Source organism: Stenella coeruleoalba, assembly GCF_951394435.1.
Source record: "Stenella coeruleoalba genome assembly, chromosome: 3".
Lineage (NCBI taxonomy): Eukaryota > Metazoa > Chordata > Mammalia > Artiodactyla > Delphinidae > Stenella > Stenella coeruleoalba.
The window spans coordinates 45,985,149-46,011,057 of NC_137148.1; the positions used below are offsets into that span (position 1 = coordinate 45,985,149).

General features: G+C 39.1%; 1 protein-coding gene across 5 annotated transcripts in view; it reads right to left on the minus strand.

Moving 5' to 3' along the window:
• The window catches only part of PDE4D (phosphodiesterase 4D), a 723,544-nt gene that overhangs the window by 179,848 nt on the left and 517,787 nt on the right, over positions 1-25,909 (minus strand). For all 5 annotated transcript variants that reach the window (XM_079918757.1, XM_079918759.1, XM_079918758.1 and 2 more), the window contains exons 3-5: positions 22,942-22,978; positions 15,073-15,146; positions 9,843-9,892 (exon numbers count right to left, since the gene is read on the minus strand). In XM_079918757.1, coding sequence (XP_079774883.1) covers positions 9,843-9,892; positions 15,073-15,146; positions 22,942-22,978 — 161 coding nt within the window. The remainder of the gene's footprint in view (positions 1-9,842; positions 9,893-15,072; positions 15,147-22,941; positions 22,979-25,909) is intronic.

Genomic DNA, 25,909 nt, shown 5'->3' on the forward strand with positions numbered 1-25,909 from the left:
TCAGTTCCCCGACCCATCGTCTGCTATTTTCCTCCTTGGTGATTCAGAAAACCTTTCTTTTACTACTCTCACTCCTCTACATGTTTGTGTTGCTAAGTCCCTAGGTTCCTCAAGTGGTTTCCCAGACTTTTTCCAGTCTCTAAGCTAAATGACACTGTAGACAGCCTCCTGGCTCTCTCGGAAAACGATCTCAGCCTGATCAATTTCCTCCTTCCTCCCTTTCTTCCTACTTTCCTTATTTTATCAACTCATTTATCTACTCATTTACAAACCCTCTGTTTTCTATTTACTTAATGCTTTCTATCATTCAACAGAACACATTTTATCTTTCTAAATTCCACAAACCTCTAGGATAATGGTCGTAAAGCTCGGGGGAGGTATCTTATACCTCATTGGGTCCTGAGAGCCCAAGCAGTCTTTCACATCCAAGTGACTGAATGAGTGAAGGAGCAAACCCATTAATGAAGTTCTCCACATGGACAATTCAGTGTGCAATATGCAAATACCAGAAACATGCCCGAAAAAAAAAAAAAGACGTGAACATCCATTTGTTTTGCTAGGCAGGTAGAAGAAAACAGTCCAGTGAATTAGAAATGCTTTCAGAGTGCCAACAGGGCCGAAAAAGAACCACAAAAGAGAAGATAGCGCACTAAAAAGCACTGGATATGTAGACATCAGAAATATCTAGAGGAAGTGCATTTGGGGCACAGAGAGCTGGGGAATGTCATGGCTAGAACTGGTACCCAAGCAAATGATCATGGAGATGAAGAGCCTACGGTGAGTCTACGCACAAAGAGAAGATGAATATCACCCCATGATAGAAACTGTTATCTCAGGGGTTAACAGTGACTGGTCCTAGAAGCAAGGTGAGCGCAGAGGCTCAAGCACTGCCCTATGCCGAACCTTCTTACATCCTCACTGCTCACACACACTGTGGGGTCCTTTCCTTATTGATGCTGCTGCCCTGGGCGCTGTCACACAGGCACTTCAGAGGAGTCAGGAAGAGAACTGTGAGAATTGAAGGCTTGAGGAATTCTACCCCACAAGCAAAAGTCCTTTCCTTAGCTTATAAAACTGATCCTTTGGGTTTCCCAAAGGGTTGCTCTGTATCCACAGATCTAATCCATCCTCCATCATCCCCTCCATTCATACATGTTACGTAATAGACAACGTAGGTTCATTTTCTGCTGTCTCTTCTTAGAAAGAAAGAAAGAAAGAAAAAGAAAGAAAGAAAGAAAGAAAGAAAGAAAGAAAAGAATAACTTTGGGGAGAAGATGACAGCAGGTTGTGTGTGTTTCTGTGCATGGATCAATACATTTTAAGGGAGGGAAGCCTCTAGGTTCTGCCTTTGAGTCATACTTAATCTACACTTTGTCATTTGAAGCTATATATTGAATTATCATAAGATTTAAAAGAGATTATGCAGGTAGAGTCTTTAATATCAAATGTCAGAAAATGTTAATTTTTATTATTATTAGTATTAATAATAGATCCAATTTTTAAAAAAGCATTTTCTGAGATAGTGAAAGAAAGAATGCTGTGAGTGAAATCCTCATTTATTCATAGAGTTAAATAACTCAGTGTAACACTCAACTAGGAAAATTTGGGAAATTAGACCCAAAGGAATTTTCATTGTTTTGCCCTACCACAGTCTTGTATTTGAGTGTGCCCAGGGGAATACTTTTTAAGGCATACATGGGTGGGAAGCCCTTTGTGGATAAAGGGAGTGACTTAAGAATGCAGCTTTTGTTGTTTCTTTCTCTCTTTCTTTCTTTTTTTTTAAAGGAAACTTGGTACAGTGTGTGAGAAGACAAAAAGAATACATGTACTAAACATAACATTTCCCAAACTCACTCCCACCCTCATACGCAAAGATGGACATGATACTTCATTTTCTTCTAGGAGAGGGGCAAGCCGGCCTAATTAAAATTTGTATACATTTGGAGAGATAAGAGGGATGATGGGCCAGCTGATGATGACCATGATGATGAGGATGGCACAGATAATAACGTCACCTTGTATTTCCTTTGCTAATCGCAAAGCACCTCACACATATTATCTTGTTTTTCCTAGGCTGCGTTGTTTGTTGGATGGGGGTGTGGGTGTCACTATATACATTTTCCAGAAAGACAATGATTTTCCAACAACTGTCCAGCAACGCAGTGTCAACACTGTCCAGAGCAGCACTCTTGCCTACTTCACCCAGTATCCGATTATTCTCCCAAATTTGGCTGATTCGTTAATTTGGAGCACTTGTTGAGAATACAGATCCTGAGACTTATCCCAAAGATTTCGTCCTGCACTGTCTTGGGATCTGTTTTTTCGTGTTTATTTTCAAGGATCCCTTGGGGGTTCCTTAGATCAGGCAGGTTTGGGAAATGTTGCGTTTTTCTAACTCGAGGTGGTGAGGAAGGGGTACAGGCTAAAGGGGACTTTGGTGACTTTAATGCCTCTATTTTCATGGTAGCTTTTCTGATCGACTGGAGGATAATAGAGCTGTCTTGTCATAAGCTCAATAACCACCATGAGTGCTGCCCTATCCAAGGCATATTATTATCTGAAAATACAGTGAATGCTCACTGGGGCACAATAATACTGAAAGATCAGTTGGCAGTGTCTCATTAGTACCTTTTCTAGTGAGGAGAGGCAAACAGAAATCTTGACCTGAGAGATACTTACAAGTTTGTCACCAGATTCTATGTAAAATGGGCCTTTGCTAGTTACCAGTCAACATCCAAAAGTGTCTTAAATTAAATACAATATACATAATTAAAATACATGAAATGTGTGGCTATTGCTTACTTAGAACTTTAACATATATTCTTTAAATTAGGTGCATTTTTCTACATTATAAAATTTTTCTCATGAATAAGTTATTTAAATTTTTTTATTATGGAATTTTTGATACTTAAATAGAACTCACATATTATTTAGCACTTGGGTTGTTTTCAGTCTCTTGTACAAATGCACAATGCTGTGATGAACACCTGTGTGTATGACTTCATTTTTCTCTTCTTTTCCCTCACTTCTCAATCTAATCACCCACGAAGCTTTCTCAACTCTCTGAAAAGACTTGTGAATCCATTTCCTCATCTCCACCCCCAACACCACCACCCCAGTCCAGATTCACATGAGCTTCAGCGGGTACTTGGCCTGTAATGGCCTTTGGATGAGTATGAGGCTGCCGCTAGTCTCTCTTCCTTTCAATCTGTTTTCTATGCAGCATCCAACATTGTCATTCTAACATATGTACTTGTTCCTCTGCTTAGAAATGACTGATGATTTTCCATTGCCCGTAAAATATAGTCCACTGTTATTTACACTGACTTCTAATGCTCTTCATGCTACTGCCTTAATCTACGCTTGGAGATCATGTTCTGTTGCTCCCATACATTTTGAACTCTTTTTGTTCTTTACTGTCTCCAGTCCCCTGAGCTGAACCGGCACTCACTGTTGTTGGTCCCTTGGCATGAGGTGTTCTCCTTCTAACCATATGGAGAACTCCACCTTCTTCTAAGTTCAGCAGGGAGCTTCCCCTAGGTAGAATCACTTGCCCTCTCCTTCAAATACATATATGTATTTGAATTTGCTTCAGTCGTGGCACTTAGCTTGTTAATTATTCCTGGTTCCGTTCGGTGTCCCCATGTGACTTCCTTGAAGCCAGTAGTCACCTTTCACTCATCTTTTTATTTCCAACACCTACCTTATTGCATGCCACATATAAGGTACACAGAAAATATTTGTTGACCGAATGTATAATAATGATAATAGTAATAATAATAATAAAATTGAAGGAATAATGATAGTTAACATTTGTTGAGTACATTCTGGGTACCAAGCGCTATGCTAATCACTGACTTAGAATTTACTGATTAGAAAATGAAAGCTTAGAGAATTTAAGTAAATTGACCAAGATTACATAGCTAGTAAGAGGAAAGTTGGGTTTTCAATCTATATGGTTTCACTCATAACCTTTTTGCTGTTCTGACTCAATGAATATGCAGTTTTGTTTAATTGTTTCAATTAAAGTTATAACAAAATACCCAGAGCAGATATTCAGGCAATACAGTTACAATTTGATTATATTTTCCCATGATTGTGACATTCACTTGTTTTCTTACTGTTTAGAAAACCAAATATAACTTTAATCAATTCCTGGTCAAAAAGTGATTGTCAGACCTGGTCTTTTTACAAATTAATAGAGATAACTCTACTTATTTAGTGAAAGCATAAGAAGGCAAAACAAGTTAGCCTATAAGGAAGAAAACAGGCTTTGACCCTCTAAAAGATCATAAATTTAAGTAACAAGTAGTCATACTCCATGCACTTGAGCAAATCTTTTAGTTCAATGTTTTTCCCGGAGAGGTCTTTTTAATGTGGGGATTTTTGTAAAAGTAAACTCCTCTGGCTCAAAAAATTTAGAATACTCCACATTCATCAGATGTATTAAATATAAAAGTAAAACAAGCAAAAAAACTCCCCACAAAAGCCAATGTCTAACACTCACATACACAATTTTTATTTTTTTATTAAAGCTATTAAGCATAATGTGTACTCAGCATTCTTCAATCACATTCCTAAAAGAGCTTACTGCGCACTCATTCTCTGCAATCCTTAAAGCGTTGCCACAATCTTTGCTCTTGTTAAAAGAAAGGAGAAAAAGAGCTGCATGATGAAGCTAGTGCCTGCTAGTGGCTGATGAAGAGGGTGAGACTTCCAGGGCAATGGCTGGGTCTTCGTCCTCCTCCCACACTCGCTGCCCTAACATACATTTTTAGTTCGATGTCCCCTCATCCCTTTCGCGTATTGCTCTCACTGAGGTCTCTTTTGCCTTCTTTAGCGGCTCGTGCTTCCAACTACTATATATATATGTACGTTATGTACACTAGTTGTTTTTATTACACACACACACACACACACACACACACACGCACACGCGCACGCGCAGATTTAAAAGGCAAACCTACATAAGTCACTAGCATTGCTATTGTCACATGAAGTAGTTGTTTAGTTTCCTTTCTTTAGTGGCACAAAGTGTTAAATGATTAGTCCCGGTAATAACAAAATAACTGTTCCAGTTAAAAATCTGCTTTTTTTTTCTTCAATGGATTTTATAAACTGCTTTGTGCTTTAGAAGAACAATAAACAAACAAGAGTAAGTGTCTTATTGTATTCTGACTAACTAGTATATTTGGATAGTTTACTTTTTAAATCCTCTGCTTACCAACTGATTAAATTCTTTTGAAAATGCACTCTTTTTTTCTTTTTTTTTTTTTAAAGGAGTTAGGAATATTCAGGGCAAAAATATGAGTGGAGATACACCAAAATTTTTTTTGGACTAAAACTACTTTTGCGTTATTTTACGCTTGTCCCTGCACTCCCTCTACAGGTAAAGAGGAGGCAATTGTACTAGTTTTATTGCATGGATAGCAGTTGTATTTTCTCCTTAGTCTGCCAATCTTTACTTACCTGAGGGCCTCTAAGATGTAGGCTGTGGATATAATAAAAATAGCTCTAAATACAAAGACCTGTCCAGTGAGAAATCGGGACAGGATATTTTCAAATTTTGGGGTCCATATACAAAGAAAATCCAATGTTATATCTATTACCCAGAAATCAATATCCTGTAAGATTTCTTTTACTTTCTCCAAAACATATACTTCCATGGTGGGTCTGAAGGCTACCCTAATTTGATGGATAATTTTATAGGGTTATGTATAAGAAGGATCCTAGACTTGGCCAAAAGGAGTCCTGCATTTATTCCTGGCTCTGCCTCTAAGTAGCATTTTCTCTCACTAGGTCTCAGTTTTCTCATCTTTAAAATAGAGAAGTTTAAATAAATTTTCTCTCAGTTACATTCTCACATGAAAATCCTCAGTTTAAATATGATTAAATAAAGGGACAGAAAATATGTAAATAACAAACATTGTAAAGTGATATCGTGGAGACGTGATAAGGTCTCATGAGATGGCCACAGAACTCTTTTCTTGAGTGAATATCATTTGAAAATGAAATGCTCAAGAGAACCAATTGTGCCCCCAAAGACATGGCTCTGCACCCAAACCAGGGCTCAGTGTCACAACGCAGGTATGGCTTGGGCAGCTCTGACTCTTTGCTGCCCTCTCATGTTTCAACACACTCTTTAGTTCTGCTCTTCACCATCCGCTAAGGACCTATGCACGTGAGCCTTGCACTAAGTACAGGGATTCCTAAAAATGCCCCATCATTACTGTCTGCAAACAAAATCATAAATGAAGTGCACGAGTAAAGCTGACACGTCATCAAGGTCCTCCTCTACGCTACCCGTTTTTAAAATAGCTTTAGGAACAACAACAAAATGTCAGGCATGGAGGAGAGCTGTAGGAAGAAACACTTGGTGAGTTACTCATGACAGGCTTCTGTTCCTCATCTAACTTACCTCCTTGAATTCCTGCAACAGCACTGAGAGGAGCTCCTATCTCCATTTTTCAAACGAGGGAATAAAGTGAATGAGAGATACAGGGTTTGCACTCAGGCCCCAAATGCCACACGCCAGTCTGTTTGTTATATCACACTAAAGAACAGAGAGCCATTTAGCAGGAAGGCTCTTTTCTAAACGCGCATTTGGAAACTTTATTTTTTTTTTTAATTGTTAAATCGTTGTAGAGCTGTGAATTTACCTACTATGTATAGATATAAAATCTGGCAACTAACTAACATGCTTTAGCCCTAATGATATAAAATCAAACTTTCCTGGCTTTAACGCATGTCAAATGGAATAACCTCTAAGGGGGAAAAGAGTAGTCTAAGTTCCATGGGAGCAAGTTTTAGAAGGTGTAGTGTGACAGACAGAGAGAGTGAAAGTTCTCAACTCTTCTTTTATAAAACTCAAGAAGTTGACTTACGGAGAGTTAATTTTCTGTCTTCAAAGTTCTGTGACTCGAAAATAAGTTCTTCAACTTTGAAAATAATCCTGAACAATAGTTTATCATCCACACCACAAAGGCGCCAATGCCTGTGGCTGTGATGAGAGGCCGGGATACAGTGCTGGGAGCAGAGGCCCCACTTACAACAGGCACAAAGGAAGTGTGTGCATTTTGACCATTTTGGGGGGGATCCATAACTTTTACTCCTATGACCTTGCCAGTTTGTCTTGCACTCTTCCCTTTCCTTTTCTCATCTCTCTGGCCTGTTCTTTCCATCACCCCTAGTGACATACAGCATGAATCCTAAAAACAAAAACCAATAAAAACACCAACAAAGCAAAACAAAATGATGCATTGAGTGCTTACTCTATGCTAAGAGCATTGTACAAATGAACTCATTTATTTAGCAATAACTGTATGAAGTATGATCGCTGTTTTGTAAATGGGAAAACAGGCAGGGATAGGCTATGTAACCTGCCCAGAGCCACACAGCTATCATGATAGAACATGGCTTGAATCCTGGACACGCAGAGCAGCTTCCCGCCCCCTGCCCCCCAATTCCAGGAGCGCCCTGTCAGTGCTGTTCTATGGAGCTGCCCTCCAGAGGCCCCTGGTGCTGTCCACCACAGCGGCCTTTTGGACCAAACATGAACTTACCTGCATACTACACTGTTCCTCTAGAACCTAAGAAAAATTTCTAAGAAGGCCAAGTTCTTCTTCAAGCGTGCCCCACTGACTCTTTTTAACACTCTTCTCCACTGCACTCACTTGCCAGGGAGCAAACTTGGAGTGAAGTCCTGAGCAGTCAGCTGCTGAGGGCAGGAATTCACAAGCACCACCTTTTCTGTATGTCTGAAGTCTCCCATCGAAGTCTCAACCACTACTGTTTTCATGATTTATGGTTTTAAGGGCATACTTTTCCAGAATGAGCTCAGAGAGAGGAATGTCCCTTGCTGTTGCCCTCATTCCCTCACCCCCTCATCTGACTTTTTCACCTTGGTTTGCTATTCTTGGGCAAGGAAAAAGGCTTCCATTCACAAGTCATTTAATTTCCTGTTGTGCTTTGGGATGAACACAGCCGCACAAAGCCCTTAATGACAGTTAATTAGTTTCCCTTCTTAAATAAGATATTTCTAGAGCCCCACTGTCCCCAGGCCTCAGGTCAAGATCATGTGGGTACAAATGAGGCCATATTAGCCCAGATTTCTGTGGCTCACAGTCCCCTCTGGTACTGCTTCTGGGCCTCAGCACTACGTGAAATTTCTGGGAGCTTCGACGGGGCCTCTCATATGTGTTCAAGGCCAAGTCTGTGCCCTCTGAGTGCAGCTACTCCTTCTCTTATCAGTGCCAGACGTTGGCCAGGGTGGCCGGACAGCTGCCCTGACCACGGAGCACCCACCCCCTCCTGGTGGACACAGCAGCCTCCACTGGTACCTGCAGCTGCTCTTCTGGTAGGATGCTCTGTGGGGCTGGCTCATATGTGACCTCAAGCTACAAGCTTTCAGGGGCCAAAATAGCACTGAGTTCTGCACAAACTGATGTCAGAGGAGTCTTACTTATTGCAAAGATAAAGGGGGTGATGGTCTCCCTCTTTATATGGGTCAGGTCTAGTGCTGGGAGCAGGGCTGGGGACCAGGTTCCATGTGGTCTCTCTCATTAGAGGCCCCAGGTAGATTTGGGCTCTTTCATATTAAATCGGGGTTTCTGAAGAAGAAATCTGTTACTCAAAGAACTTACTTTAATCTGTAGGAATTTCAATTATTGTCCATCTCTTTACCAATGCCAAGAAGAAAATAGGTAAACCAGACATAAGACTATGAAATGCCAGTTGAAAATCATCACCAATAAGATCTTGAAAGATACATGTGGAAAAGAGAACCAATAATGTAATAGTCAGTGGAACACAAGTCCCATTTGAAAGGCATTCAGGAAAGACCAACATTAACTGCTGTCCCAGAATCACTTTGATGTGGTGACCACAAAGGAGCCCAGTTGAAAGGTCCTGACTGGACATGATGAAGTTAACTTTCAAGCAAAGTAGAGTCACTGATAATGTAATAATGAGCTCCTCTGCATATTACGAGCTGGAGTCCCAGGAAGACACTTGAATCAAGTGAAGTATTGGTCTAGTTTGGAGAATATGTTAATTGTCTTCTGGTAATAATTTTAGAAAACATGGGTTTTCTTCTCCAGGCAATTATCTTAATGAATCAATTGGGGTTTCAAGAAATGATCAAATGAGTTCAATTTGGTTTCAGGTTTAGCAAAATGAGATCATCTGTTCTGTTTTTGGCTCAGCTGAGGTCAAGCCCCATGTCTAAAATAGACTAATAGGAATCGGAGTAATTTTATTCTTCTGACCTCTACGCCCCTCATCCTTCCATCCACTTCTCTTCCCCAAACATCTGTTCTTTTGATCTCATTGAACTTTTCTGTATTGTAAAATACAGAATTTAATCTCAGACTGAATTTAATCTCAACTCTCTGGGTCCAAATCAGGAGTACTGGAATGGTGTTCCTTCCTACACACAACTGGGAAATTCATTAACCAAGAAGGTATCTTTTATTTATGCTTTGACTTTCATTCAACCAAGCTACCATATGTTAACATCATGCTGATAACACAAGCTCGGAAACATGGTCAGCATTTCGAAGGTAATGCTATCTCTCAAAATACAAACGCCCAGAGCAACACTCAACAGAGTAAGAGCAAACATTTAACTTGTTTTAAAAAAATGGCACACCAGTTAAGTTTTTCCAATAGGTTAAATGGACAGCTTGTGAGATCAGTGAGAGAAATGATAATATAGAGAAGAAAGGACTAATTTCTTAACGATTTTAGAATTGCAGAAAAAAACTGGTGCTAATAAGGTTGAATCTTGGAAAATATGCCTTTTTCCTAGATGTGAGAAGAATAATCTCCCAGGTCCTTCTTACCTGTTAGGGTGGCTTTGTTGATGGATGGTTGGTTGCACATGGGTGATCTTCTGACAAAGAGAGAAAAATACAGAGCTGTAAATATATGATACTTTGTTGGTCTGAGGACTCTCTGAGTCATTTCAGATATGCCATTTAAATTTAAGGATTATTTTTAAGTTAGGACATGCAAATGAAGATTTCTTTCAGACTAGCCAGTCAAGTTCCTAGGTACCCTTTGACCACGTGTCAAAAAAAAAAAGCTAAATCACATGGTGATAGACTTTGGGGTAAATAAAGCTGATGTAAATGTCACAGAGACAAGAGAGAAGAGGAAGTCCTTATTGATTGACCGTATTCAATTAAGCCCGGGCTTACAGAGCAAACACAGACTTTCTGAACTTGAAAAAGCAGTCACTCTACAATTGGTTTCTCTAATACAGTGTTAAGAAACTTTTATTTTTGGCATAAATTCTCACGATTGCCTATACATTATCAGAAGTGAATGACTCCTTGTAAACTATATTGCACTTTGAGAAGCTATTGTACTTCAACTTTTTCCTTTCTATTTTCTTATATTAAGAAACATCTCTGATCCATTTGTTAGAGAGGTATATTAACGATGGGTCCAAATAGATGCTACGGAGACTTTAGAAACACTATAAACTAAAGGTGCTTAAACCAATTCTATTTTGTATTCTCTAATTTTTCAGATGTTGGCGAAGTTTCACACGATGATTATAAACCCCTTGGGGTAAAAAAAAAAACAAAAAAACACCCCATGCTATTTGATTAACTTGTATTCCCTGCAGAGCCCAGCACAATGTATCCACTGCTTAATCAATTATGCTGAAGAAAATATCATTTATGGAATCTCTATTAAATTTTTTATAAAGTTCTTACTTACAATTGAAAGCTCTTAAAATTAGTGATCTTTAAGAACATTTTAGAAAATAGATACATTCAAGGGTGTCAGAAAAATGTTTGTTTTCATTTCTGGGGGTTGTTTGTTTTGGTACTCCTAGTAGTGGCTAACACTTTAATGAGGACTTATTGTGTGTCCGATGCTGTGCTAAATGAGCACGTTGGATGAATTATCTCATTTAATCCCTCATAACAAACCTTAAGGCAGGCAGACTCATGGTTCCCATTTTACCAATGAGGAAAACACAAGCTTTGGAAATGTAAATCACTTCTTCAAAGTTAGAAAGCTGAGATTTGAACCAAAGCAATGTGATTCTAGGGCCTGCACCCTGCTATGTTGCCTTATTTTTAGGCTGCTTTCGTGGAACCTCTGCAGATGGCAGGTTCCTGCAGAGCCCTGGTCCAATCTGCCTTCCTGAGATGATGAATCTCTTAGCAGAGCTGGAAGATACATGGGGAAAGCAGTCTGGTACTTTTTAAATTCCCACTGCCTTGGTTCCAGTCAGCATCTGGCTCTGTCTTATTGCTCTTAAATTTACTGATAGCAGTTTGGGATTGAAAATTTGCATTTGATTGAAAATGCACCAAAATCTACTTCTGAGTTATTTCAGTTTTTATTATGAAATAAAATGAGGGAATTTGAAACTTAACTCATGCTTTATAAAAAAGAAAGGTTAATGTTTAAAACTGCTACTCTGAAATAGTTTTGGTCTATATACTAATAGATATCTACTTGCTGAGAGTTTATCATTCAAATCATTTATATAATGATTACTCCTTTCTAGTCCTTGCTCTGTGAAAATTTAGAAAGCATTTATTTTGTCTAGGAAAGGCATCAAAGAAATATTTTTAAACTTTTCTATAGTTTTGAAAACCACATCATGGACTTGTTTCTTATTATCTTCTTTTGATTTCAATCCTATAATGGGCACTTGGGAACTTGATATTTCAACAAGTAATGACAAGCAGAAAATATCAATCATTTGATCCATGGCTACAGTGATAAATCAGTTATTGAAGAATGAGCCAGAACTCACTTCTGGAATGGAAAATCTCAAGGGCAAGGAAGAGCAAGGGGACAGGAACCAGCAGTGAGTTAGCAAAAGTCAGGCACGTGCAAGTGAGCACCTTCAGGGCTCAGGGCTTCAGATGCATCCTTCTAGGCTCCTTTCTTTTCTTTTTTTTTTTTCTCTAACATGTGAAAATAAAATATTTATTTTCATACTTATTATATAATATGGCCTTTTGTGACTGGTTTCTTTCATGTAGTGTAATGTTACAGTTCATCTGTGTTGTAGCATGTATCAGTACTCTATTCAAACAATATTTTGTTTATCCATTTGTCAGCTAATGGACATTTGTGTTGTTTCCACCTTTTAGCTATTGTGAATAGTCCTGCTAAGAATGTTTATGTACAAGTTTTTGTTGAACACCTTTTCACTTCTTTTGGGTGTATACCCAGGAATGAAATTATGAGGTCATATGGTAATTTCATGTTAATTTACTAAGGAACTGCCAGACCTACCAGAGAATGGACTTGAGGACACAGGGAGGAGGAAGGGTAAGCTGTGACAAAGTGAGAGAGTGGCATGGACATATACACACTACCAAATGTAAAATAGATAGCTAGAGGGAAGCAGCCGCATAGCACAGGGAGATCAGCTCGGTGCTTTGTGCCCACCTAGAGGGGTGGGATAGGGAGGGTGGGAGGGAGGGAGACGCAAGAGGGAAGAGATAGGGGAACGTATGTGTATGTATAACTGATTCACTTTGTTATAAAGCAGAAACTAACACACCATTGTAGGTTCCTTTCTTGTAGTAAATAGTAAAGGTGCATCATGCAAGCTAGCATACGCCTTCCACAAAATCCAGCGGTAAGCTTGGGAGCGTTCTAGTGGCACTGTGAGTACCCTGCGGGGGAATTCTGGCTCCCTGGGGTCATCACGTGACGCACCATTTTGCTATCCATATCCATTTTGCTATCACTGAAAAGAACAGAGTTTATCTGTGTGTAGATTGAGTCCTACTATTCTGATACCTGAAAAGGCTGATTGGGTTTGAATCAGTAAAGGAGGTACAAATCTGTACTGACCAACAGAGAGACCACAAACACCTGTACTTAGGGTCTGCCAGATAATACTGTTTGGTTAGACTTCACCCAGGGCATTATAAAACAGGTCAAGTTCAGGCATAAAGTATGATTTTCTACCCTCCTCTAGATGCTCTTTTCCATTTTAATCTGTTTTGTCCCTGTAGGTCAGCTGAAAACCTCTGTCTCATATAGAATGGGCCTCAGATCATCTCTTTGGGGACAGAAAGGCCAGCCTGATGCCTTCACACCTGCTGAACAACTATGTGTCTGCCACAGGTAGAGATGCTGCTACACAAGTGACCAAGTCTGAAGGAAGCATAAAAGGAATTCGTTATAAAAGTTTTGTTCACCTTTCAAAGACAAAAATCTCAATTTCATGGACAAAAGTTGAGGCTAAAAAAGTTTGTAAGGGACACCAGTAATTTCATTTCTCTTGCAGGGTTGAGACTTTCCAAAGAGGAGGTGACTATACCTAGGAGCTACCAAATGCCGAAAGCCCCAAAGGGGCGATTGAACATGGAAGATGTGTTTGGTTATGAACAAACAGCTTGAAGCCCACGCTCAGGTTTCCCATTCTACATCCTGGCATCACCCCTCTAGCCAGTTTGCTGCACGTGCAGAGTGATGACGCTGTGCTGAGTATTACACTAGGCACCGGGAATTCAAATGTGGACTGGATATGACCTCTGCTCTCTGGGAACTGACATTCTTAAGACAAGCAAATAGGTAACTGGACACTGAGAGAAACATGCTAAAGCAGGGGTTAAGGACAGGATGCAATCAGATGGCAATGGAAAAGCATACCACCCAGGTTGGGGCCTGTGGGTGTGCATGCATGTTGGGTGTTAGTCAGAGACAGTGCCCCAAATGAAATTATATTTAAGCTGTAACCTAAAGAATGAATTACAATTAGCCCAGTGGATGAGGAGGGGAAGAAGAAGGTGAGAAATGCTCAGGCTAAGGGAACAGGACTGCAAAATTTCATTACCTGCAACACACAACAGTCAACTGACACCTCTGGGTTCCATTCCAATTATTTGCATTGTGGCATTTATATTGATTTTTTTTTTTTTTAAAAAAAAACCTTGTTCTATCACAAGAAGTATGTGCATAATGGCCAGAGCTTTTTTTAATCATGGAAAATGTGAATTTGGGAGATAGACTCTATTATTATGGGGTGGAAAGTTTAGATTTTTTTCATGTGTTCTTTAAGAAGTAGTAATTACAACAAAATTTTATATGCTTAGATAAGTTCAAATAAATTTCTATTCACTGTCCTCTTAATATTGATTTAAAGAAATGGTTTTGGGCTTCCCTGGTGGTGCAGTGTTTGAGAGTCCGCCTGCTGATGCAGGGAACACGGGTTCGTGCCCCGGTCCGGGAAGATCCCACATGCCGCAGAGCGACTGGGCCTGTGGGCCAAGGCCGCTGAGCCTGCGTGTCCAGAGCCTGTGCTCCTCAACGGGAGAGGCCACAGCAGTGAGAGGCTCGCGTACCGCAAAAAAAAAAAAAAAAAAAAAAAAAAGAAATGGTTTTATTTCTGGAAAATTCTTCAGAGTTGATATTTTAAAGATAATATTGTATTATTCATAATAGATTGTCAAAATTATGGCATTTGAATAATCAGTTTTCCATTTAATCTTAGAAAATTAATTTTCTTTTTTTCATTTTCCATCTTTATTAGGACCCCCAAATTATAGTTATTTTCCATCTGAGCTTTCTCTCTCAAATGCTTCCCCTGTTATCCCATAAATCCCCATCTTGTTAACTCTTCCATGCTGCTGCCGATATGAGTCAGTAACAGCAAGAGAATTAGAGATCTTCCCTATGATAGGACACTTCTCCAAGTAATGGTTGTCTTAGAAGTAAGAGGATAACTTTGGGTTGACTTCAAAGCTTGGTGACGTTATTTGCCCATGGTAAATTGATGAATTAAGCCAAACCTATAAAGTTACCCTGAGTGTAAATAACTGGGCAGAGGACTGATCCTGCCAGGTGATTTCTGACAGATGGAATCACCATATTTATTTGCCATCCTGATTCATTTCTGTTATGAGAACCATCACTACAAAGTATTTACAGAAAGTTAACAGGACTTCATATGACTTAGTGTAAATGGTTAGACAGCATGGCAATGATTCAGAGAAATCTAATACGCTGCCTTGAGTTCAATCAAATGGAAAAAACACTATAAAAAGTTCAGCCAGAAGGAGGGGGGAAAAATGAATAACTTACTTGCTAGGTGCTCGGTCTTGCAAATTAGTCAATGCAGCAAAGTTGTTCCGTACAGTTCGCAGGCTGGCCAAGACCTACAACAAAAATGATTCTTTAAACTTCTTGAAATAAGGCCCTCTTTAATGCCCTATGAAGTGGTTTGGTGATTTTTAAAAATGGTTTGTTAAGTGAAAATTTGATATTGCTTGCAACTTAGTTTCATATAGTACTGAAGAATCTCCCAGCACCTGGTAAAGTTTACGTGGATCCATTTGAAAGCCAGAGAGGCCAGACTTAAGGATTTTCCAGATATTTCTCCTCATCGTCTATGAATATGGTGACAATAGCAGCAGTTTGCACAGTATTCCTGGATTCCCCAGCCACTAAAACAGTATCCCAGGCAATATGGATAGCGTGCTGTTGCATTTTATGCATATTTGAAATAGCATAATATAAAATATTAATAAAGTCTCACTATAGGGGCAAAATGTCAAACAAAATGACCCCCAAGTTCTCTTCAAACGTTCACCAATGATGCCATAATCTTGAAATTGGCAAACAAAGTAAATTTTAAATTGTTTTTTCACCTTTGCCACATGGTTATTCTAGCTGGTAAACAGGTTCTTTTCTTCGTTAAGGTTATCTGAATCATGAATTACATGGTCTCAAATAAAGCGAGACTGTCCTGTACGTGCACAGTGCCTGGCCCACAGAAGGCACTCAGTTGAATTTATTGTTGAATAAATGAATACATAGACACAACATATCCACATACACAAGGCTGGACCAATAGGTCCCACTACCTCTGATAGCCCCTCCTTTTTCTAATTCTAGTGAAACTATAAAGTGGCAAAAGAATCGAAAGACTAGGAGAGAAAAGTGACAAGAGCACTGTCTCCTTCTACCCCCCTCACTTTCTCCTAGAATGGACAAGTCTCCCCCAGGGAGGAGCCTATATTAGGTGAGGTTATGGGTCATCTGGGTGACAACGACAATGTTAAGTTTACCTAAAACATAGATTTCAGATGTCTTATTAGGTACCAATAACACCCCAGACTGCCTAGTTCTGTTATATAGTCAATGTGTGAACTTAGACAAGTTGCATCATCTCTCTGACCCTTAGTTTCTCATCTGTACACCAGGATAGTGACATCTACCTCACAGGGTTGCTGTGAAAATGAGATTAAATGACAGTTTCGGTGCCAAGAACAGTGCCTGGCAAACAGAAGGCACTCAGTGAATATTAGCCCATTATGGCAACATTCCATTTAATGATTTGGCGTGCGCACAGGGAATTCACTTAATGCCTGTAACTGACAATATGCCGGTGGCAGTGGGAGCAGGGCAAATTTTTTATAATTGCTCCAAGGGTTCCAGAGCTGATTCCAGAATTTTGTCATTTGGCACTGACCTAGACTAAAGTCAGCCTAAATTTTGTTTTAAGACAAAATGTCTCAGACATTTTTGAAACGGGCATTCATTCTTCTAAGTCACTGGGATACTGCTTATGCCCTGGGACAGTGACCTACAGCATTATCCCCTGAAGGAGTTAATGGTGTTTCCTAAGGTGCCAACCACGATTAACTCAGTCACTGGAAAAATCTGGCTCATTATCACATATAAACAACTCACATTGCCGAAAGGTCACGCTGCCTATGACGGAGTATTCAAATAGCCAACTGCTGACATCAAACCACGATGTCTTTTATTAGGCATGAAATCTTGAGTGATGCAGAAAGAAATCTGACAAATCATGCAGGCTGAATTTACGCTTTAAGAACCGAATATCAAATACACTAATAAAGCATTTTAAATAAGATTATTGTAGCCCCTGATCGATCCTTATTCTAGGCAAAAATTTAACCTCAGAATTCAGAGAACTTTATTTTAATAAATTATAGTAAGTGCACTGCATCTGACAGCTGGGCAAACAGAAATAGTAGCGCAGGTAATTCATGTTCTCTGCTCATTTGAAAGGAAGCATTACTTCATGAAAGATCTACTCCACTTGCTTTTCTGGATACAGGTTTTTGCCTCTGTGATAATAAAGATATTAAATTAGATGATTTTATTTTGGTTTTTAATTTAAATTTAATTTTTAAATTTTATATTTATTTTTGCATAATCTCTATCCCCACATGGTACAGAATTTAAGCAAACGTAGACTGTCTCTTTCTCAATAACAAAGACAAAGCAAAATTATTGTGATTTCTGAGAGGAGGCAGATAGATGAAATCAGGGAAGGACACTCAGGGCATTAAAATCTTGGCACTGTTCTAGTTCTTAAACTGTTGATTTGAGTACTATTCTTTATATTTTAGAAAGTCACTAGATAGCTTCTCTTATATGGATGAAATATTTCAAAATAGAAAGTGAAGAAAGAAATTTCCCTTTCAGCCCCTTCTCCATTCAGCTGCCTGTGCCCTCTCCTCATTGACTTTTAGATTGTCTCCTAAATTTCACTTTTACAAACACTGCTGCAGTAAATAACCTTGCAGCTACGTCATTCCCTATGTGTGCGAGTATTACATTGTTGTTTTTGTAGTAGGACAAATAATATTTTATACATGTTATGTTAAGTATTAACTATTCTCGCCTGCACTATGACACATGATACTGGCAAGAAGTGTAAATAAAAGTCTCAACCAAATGTTATAAGGGGGTGTTGCCCTAGGCCAAGTTGAGTGATCCTGGGTGACCACATCCCAAAGGCACTGTGTTAGTCTTTTCTGTTCCCGTCTGCATTGTAGGACACAAAGAATGAGGCATCTACATTGTAGGACACAAAGAGTGAGGCTGTGGGGAAGAACTAGAAACAGTTTTACACAAGCCCCTTAGTTAGGGTTCAATCTTTCTTTGCTTTTGTTACAGGGCAGCTCTCACCCTTCTTGAATTCAACCCTCTAAGAGCTATAGTCAGGGCTCTGACGCTCCTATAATTTTCTTCACTCTTTAATGCTTGCTACCCAAAAAGGTCCCTGAGGTTTTCTCCCACACAGCTCAACCGTTAGAAAATGAAGGTCATTTCTTTCTCTTCTGCCCCTCCAAGCAAAAGTATAATCAGTCAAGGTCAAAATACATTGGGAATGAGGAGAAATAATACACTTTAGGAAAGAAATGATGACATTGTTATGGAAAACTTTTGCACAGAGTTGTACTGGTCTGTGAGAGGGATTAAATGCTATTTGCACACACTAATCTCAGGTTTTCTTAGGTATTCCTAAACATTTATTAACCAATAAGATTCACTGAAAATGGCAGGAAAATGTGGACTTCATTAAAAAGTTAAACATCTGAACACACTAGCCTAAAAGAAATGTGTACGTATATAATAATAAATTCTTATAAAGATTTGAAGAGGAGATTGCTTTAAAAAAAAAAAAAGATGTGGCAATAACATCCGTGTTAAAAAAAAAAAACTCCTGCTTAAAAAATAACCAAAAAAAACAAAAACAAAGAAAAAATCCTTTTGAGGATTGTTTTTGATTCCAAATACACTTTATGCCACTAGATGGCACTAAAACACAGACCATGAGTTGCCACAGGCCTTGGGTTGGGTGGGGTGGGAGGGGCTGAGGAGGGAGAAAGAACTCCTTGCCTTGGTTTTACCTCCAGAAAAACCTGGAGCCAAATTATGATTATTTACAAGACAAAGAGGTCATTTTGATAGAAAACCTCTTTCCAAGTTACGTTTTGGTTAAACCATATGAACTTGCTGTTTTTGTATGTCAGCAAAGGTTGAATATTGATAGTTTCGTATAGTTCAACTCCCAAAGTACTTAGATTCCTAGAACATGCTACTGAAATTTATTTTAATGAAGGATAAAAAAAACCTAACAGGTATAAGCAACTGAAATGTGATGATTTTCTTCTTTCTTAGCCGGGCAGGGAGAGCCTGTTGGATTCAATGATGAGACCACAAGATTCCTGTTTCTGGGTGAAATGGGCAAGAGACACGCAAGGGCATTTTTATAAAATTGACAATGTCCAATTACCAAGGAACAGTAATGTTCTACAGCGTTAATAACCACTGCATTTTTCCTAAAATTATCCCACGTGCTGTATTTTGGTAAGAGTAAAGGTGAAATGACTTGCTTGTTCCTACCCTGTATTTTTAAATCAGGCATATCTGCTCAGTCTGAATGACGTGAAGGTCTCTCCAAGGATCCAGGATAATACCTGGATATTTCCTACCTTTTCCTTAACCAAAGATTCCACTTCTTTTATTGCACACCTCCAGAGGAGGATTCTAGTTGACTTAGAGTTCTACAAGGTAGTCACAAATGATGCAACACAAATAATGGGACAGGTGGGGCTGAAGGCAACTGACTACAAAGCAGGGTTCCCTACATTTCATCAGTGTTGTGCCTCCTTGGTCCCCTCAAGAACTCTGGCCAAATTGTGACTACACCCTTGGGAGGAAAAGGCCACCTGCCGACTGGCATCAGGTGACACGGCATCATCCCTGTCAACACTTACCCTAAGGGAATACCCAAACCAAAAGATTTTGACCCAAACACAGGAGAATAGTTCAAAATGGAAACCAATGAAATATTTATTTTCCTGGGGATCAAAAGGATTCTGAACTTATAGGGGAAAACATAAGAAATTGGAAGTGGAAAAGTGTTTAGGTTGAACACCAGCAAGAATTTCTAACCCTGGCAGTGTTTTAGACTTGGGAATAGAATATGGAGGGGTATTGTAGGATCTTGTATTGTAGGATCTTTGCTGAAGATTACGTCTGTGCACGATGCTTCAGCCCTATCCACCAAAGTGGAATATGACCTTGCACGTCTTCCTAAATTCTCTCGTAACTTAAGATTTTATTCTCTTAGCTTCACAGTAAACTGGGACTGGGAAACAACAGGGAGGGATCTTTTCGTGTTTTGGAGATGAAGGCAAGCATAAAGAAATAAGTTCTCAAGAGGAGGCAGAAGATAAGATGGGCTTGGGAAGAGACTTTGACCAGTTTAGAGTGGGAGGCCCATTTTAAAGAATTATGGGAAGGAAATTAGGCACAGAAAAATAAACCGAAAGGGATAGAAAGTAAAATGTCAATAGTAGTTATTTTGGGGTTTGGAATTATAGGAAATTTTCTTTTTCTTCCTTCTGCTTATATTTCTTTTCTATGCAAAAGATTTTATTTTGAAAGCAGTATGGCTTTTTCACCAGAATGATCTAGAGTGAAGTTCCAAACCCCAAAGCATGCTGGGGAAAGGGGGGAATTCTTTGGCCTATTTGAACACTTCCCTGAGTGACCTGTCTAATGTCCACTGTCTTCTGTCCATTGGTATATTTGACCAAATAATGTTGGTATCAATTCAAGTGACATAAACATCTTACAGATTAAGCATTATAATATTTAGCATTAAATGGTGAATACTCCAGCCTGTATTAAAAATTTGAGGAGTTATTGGTTAGGTCAATGAAATAAGTTAGTGGTGCCCAATCGGGCTGAAGAGAAGGCCATGGACAACTGCCACTAACTGGGCCTTCTTTCTTACCTGCTTCCCCAAAGTACTCTATCAAAACTGTTCAGGGTTAAACAGGCTTTTAAAAAAAATTCTAGTAGAGCTTTCTAGATCATATACCCTAGTAAAAGGCCATTTGTGAAAACTGTGACGAAGCCACTGAAAAAGAATCTGCAGCCTCTGGGGCAATAACCACCTTCTACAAGGTGTCATGAGTCATTAAGCTAATCATAAGCAAACTTTCCTAAATAGATTCCAGGATTATTTTCAGGCATCGTATATGCTTACAAATTACACAGAGCTGGTTTTATTCAAAGTTCCAATTTCAAGGGCATTAAGTATATATCTTATTTATTTAAACAGTTCACTAACACAGACTAAATGATATTTTACATATATATATTTCTCAGTATACTGAAATTCTATTAGTTTTTTGGAGGCTGTAAGTACACTAAAAAAAATGTCTAATTATGTAAAAGACTAGATTTCCTTAGAATTTAAGGGTGCTAATAGCAAGGTTCAAGTCAAATTTATTGACCAGTTAATTGGAGATTCATACAAACTACCTGAAGTAAGATGATAAGGTATCATATACAGATTATTTTTTTCCATATTTTTCTATATATTTTTCTTACAACAATACCTAGAGATTTTAGTTAGAAGCAAGAATAATAAACTAAATAAACTCAAGTTGGAATGATTGTTTCTACATTTGGTGATGGTCATTTATAAATTATTTTGCCTGATTTATTCTGTCTACTGAGAGCTCTATATCTAAGAGCTCTGAGCTCTTAGATATAAAGTTATGGGTCCTCAATAGCAACCAATTAAAAGTCCTTAGCTTCGTAAGATTTGCTATCACAAAATATGATGAAAACATATGATTGTAAATGTTTTGAACATAGAAATATAGATATTAGAAAGAACTAATGATATCCAGCAAAACTTGAAGCAAATGAGACATTAACCTTCTAAAAGGATGGTGGTTGCATTCTATCTTTAATTGTCTGCATCAATGAAAAAGATCACTATATACTTTGCTATTTACTGACTCATTAAAGTTTTGGTCTAAATTATAGCAATTAAAAAATTTCAGGAAATTTGAAAAAGTGGAAGAATCATACATAATACTGCTATCCAAACCCTGCCATTATGCATTTTTTAAAAACAATGCGTATTATGACGTTTTGGAGATGAAAGAGCCCTTACTGATAACAACACAAAATTCAGTAAGTATTTTATTTTCTAGAAATTGTGCTGAGCATTTTACAAGCTTGGTACTATTTCAATCTCTTGACAATGTTATGAGGTGAGTAGTCTTGTAAGTGTCATTTCACAGAGGAGGAAACCAGGCTTGCCCAAGTTCAGTCAGTTGTCCAAGTTCATTCATTTAGCAAGAGTAGATGATGGGCTTTGACTGGGCCCTGACTATCTTAATCCAGCTGAGTCCCCAATTTTACCAATTGGAAAAAAGAAGTCTTAGGCAAGTTAAGTGAGTTGCCCAAGGCAGTAGAGCTAGTTTTGATGTAGCCTTGATTATGATTTTTATAACCCTCTAGATCACTTGTATTCCGATAGTTAACATTTCCTATTAACAGTCCTATTAACAGTTGGCTTTAAACATGCTTCATGCCCCAGGTTGAATCAGTTTTATCCCATTCTATCCATAGTCTGTCCATACCAGTGGCTCTCAACTTTTCCTCAGAAAATACTGGGGCCTTTAAAAATTACAGGTCTTTGGGTCCAACCCCCAGATTTTTGGATTCAATTGATCAGAGGTGCAGCATGGGATAAAATCTTTCTAGATGATTCTACTGCGTAGCTAGAGTTGAGAAGCACTGGTCTGTACAAAGAATATCGGGTTATCAACCACTTTATATATATTTCAAAATTCTTTAGATGGTTTTTTCACCTTCTAGCATTTCTGTCATGTGGTTAAAGTATTTTCATGATTTGTATACCTAAAAGGAATAAATAAACACAAATGTGTCACTCAGTTAAATCTTTGGACAAATAACGTGTTTAAAAAAAGAGTCAATAAAGCATCAGGTTGAAGCGGAATACGGAATTTCAAGAACTGACCACGCACCTAATTATAATAAATGTAACTTAATCCATGATATAGCTTTCCTCTTTTAGTGCTTATGTCAGTTAAGGAAATGTGGTCCCATTTAAGTATGTCACTTGGGTAATTTGTAATTTGAAGCAAAGATACTCATTGGGTCTATGGGTTTATAGGAAACAGACCAATATGGCAAAGGTCACATTCTCTAGCATGGCTTTTAAATTACTGGAATGAACCACAGAATTTGTATTTGTACTTGTGTTTGATTTAGAATGAAATGAAGAACCCGAACTAACCCTCACGATTAAATTTTCAGATGAGTGAGAAACCTGTCCATTCAGCAAGCTGGGCTTACCTGTGCAAAGGGAGTCACAATCAGGTCATCTCCATGTCTGAAAAACAAACCAAAGCCCACGTTAGATGGCACTGATCACTCTAGGACCACTTTCAAGCAATATTAAATAGTAAGTTTCTCATTCATAAATCCCCACAGAGAATTACAGTAATTCCATCCTTATTCTTCAACACATGTTCTTCTCAGTCATGGGCGTGAAGATGTGTCTTCTGGGATGTTAACCATTGTCCAGTTCCCTGGGTGAAAAGAGGGGCTTCTTGATCATCAACCAAGGTCACTGGCACTTATTATGCACACGGAATATGTAACAGTAGAAACGGAGTTCCAGCAGCGGGGCCTGAGTTTTACTCTTTGCTGCTTATGGTGAGTATTACTGAAGGGCACTATGGAAGGAGCCAGCAACGGCAATGGCTCTGGTGAGAGGTCCCTGGACCATCTAACGTTGGAAGGTGATGAGCATCAGGTGCTCTGCATCATCATGTGTGAGCCTTGGATGGGCTTGGAACTGTGGATGACATAAGACTGCGTCATACTCTAATAAAAACCAGTGAAACTTTTCAACTGACTCACGTCCCAGCCGCCGTAGTTACGGGGGAATGTTACCCCGTGTGTGCTGTTGTTACAGCAACCTCAGTGACACTGTGCCGAGGATGCAGGAGCAAGGTGTCAGCATGACGTGTCTTGGAGGGACAGGGAGAGGCAAGGAAAGTTGTGAACATTCTGCTTGGAAGAAAGTAAGAAACCCAGGCCCAAAGCTCTTTCGTGGTGTTTCTTAGTATGAATACTTCATGAGAAGGATTTCCAAACTCTCCACGGGATATTTCTTGATCTAGCTAGCTGGAACTCTTTAATCAAAAGGGAATGGAATTATTCTACACAGAAAGCTTCCGGACATGACCCTAACTGAGAATATTGCAACTAAATGGTTCACTCACTCATGAACAATTCTGGAAAGGGCTTGAGTGACCTACAACAGCACTCATGAAATATGCTTCGGCCCAGGCAGCATATGGATGACGTTAGTAAATGGATTGCTGCCAATAATTAGACCAGTTGTTAAGGGCATCATCAAATTACACAGAGATCTTGAAATTCAAAGTGTGGGAAAAATAAAGCAGAAAAGGGGTGGAACACACTCTAAAGGAAACGTGTGTTATTTTGCACCCTCTTCGTTCCACAGTTACATTTTTGAGGGGCACTGCTCTTTGGAGAGATCATTCAGAGGGCCAAAATTTAACTAATACGAAATCTAGATATTTTCCCGAGGTACAGTCTTTGCTTCCATTTTATTCTTTATAATTTCCCGATTACAAAGTTTATTTTCTAAGAACTTAGTCATCTTGGCCAAGGCACAGTATCATTCTGAAATCAATCCCTGGAAATAAGTCTTTTAATTTTTCACATGAATTACACTGGACTTGATCACTCTAAACTGAAAAGCATGTGCATGTGTATTAAAACACTTAATTCTATCTTTGGTTGTATTTCATTCCCAAGCACTATAAAATATTTATTTAGAATATACAATATTTAGGGTAATTTATCAGTCTTGCTTTCTTTCCGTGTCAAAGCATAAAGAAAATTAGTTATAATTTTAATGATGGAAATATTTCACTCTTGACCTACCCAGAAATTGTTTTTGCCAAATATCTCAAGACCGTCTCATTTTAGTCACAGTAGAATTATTTCTAGCAATTCAGTGGCAAATGTCCTCAATAAATAACCTATCCTTTTCTTTTCAAAATTATGTAAGGTTTAAATTATCTCTGAATAGGGACTTCCCTGGTGGCACAGAGGTTAAGAATTTGCCTGCCAAAGCAGGGGACACAGGTTCGAGCCCTGGTCTGGGAAGATCCCACATGCCATGGAGCAGCTAAGCCTGTGCATCACAACTACGGAGCCTGCGAGCCACAAATACTGAAGCCTGCGCGCCTAGAGCCCGTTCCATGAGAAGCCCGTGCACCGCAACGAGTCGCCGCAACTAGAGAAAGCCCGCACGCAGCAACGAAGACCCGACGCGGCCAAACATACTTACATAAATAAATAAATTTTTCAAAAAAAAATACATTATCTCTGAATATATACCGAATGTATAATGACAGAATCTTTGTCCAAGCCTTTGTCGGTAGCCTGCCCTCGAGACCATGGGCTGAACTGGAGCCACCCACTCTGGCCCCTGGGGCAGGGGCAGCCTCTCCCCTCCCTCAAAGAGAAGCTTGCGGAGTTCTGAGCCTGCACTGCTGGCCACTGGAGGTGGGGATAGGAGGCTCAGTACAGTAGCACACCACTGAACTTCCTGTTCTTCCAGGGAGGGATGACGATAGAACTACTCCCTATGTCTCTGGCCATCCTTCCGCTACTTTTGTATTATTTACTACAGTGCTTTCATTTCTACTCTCATTCTTTCTGTAATAAGAAGCCAGAAACACTGGCAAGAAACTGAAAGAGAGAAATCAAAAAGCAAACCCTCACAGACATCTCACTGGGATCCAGAAAACTGTTTAAGCACTTAAATGGGGAAAAGCCTCTTGCCCTCTTGCAAAATAAACTCAACCAACAGCAGCGCCTGAAAATACCGTTTTGTATCCTAGTTCATTTCAAGATTGTGTTTGAAACACACGAGGCAACGACCTTTCCACGCTTTATTATTACCAAACCAGAAGGAAAAGGGCCTTTCCACGCTTTATTTTTACCAAACCAGCAGTTAATTAGAAGAAAGTTTATACTTTATTGAGAGAAGATTTCTAATCCTACGAAGCTGTGAAAAGCATCAGAGGCCACAAAGTATCTGCTGCTTCTGAATATCACGCATTGCAAATTTCAGGATGGTAAGTGGCTGGATGAACTAGTGCTTTGAAGAGACAGCCATGGTCTGAGGCTTACTTCCTGAATGTTGTGCAAACTTTTTGATCTTCTGTGCTTCACTCTCTCTGGCTATAAAACCAGAAAGACATTCTCCTCTGGAGTT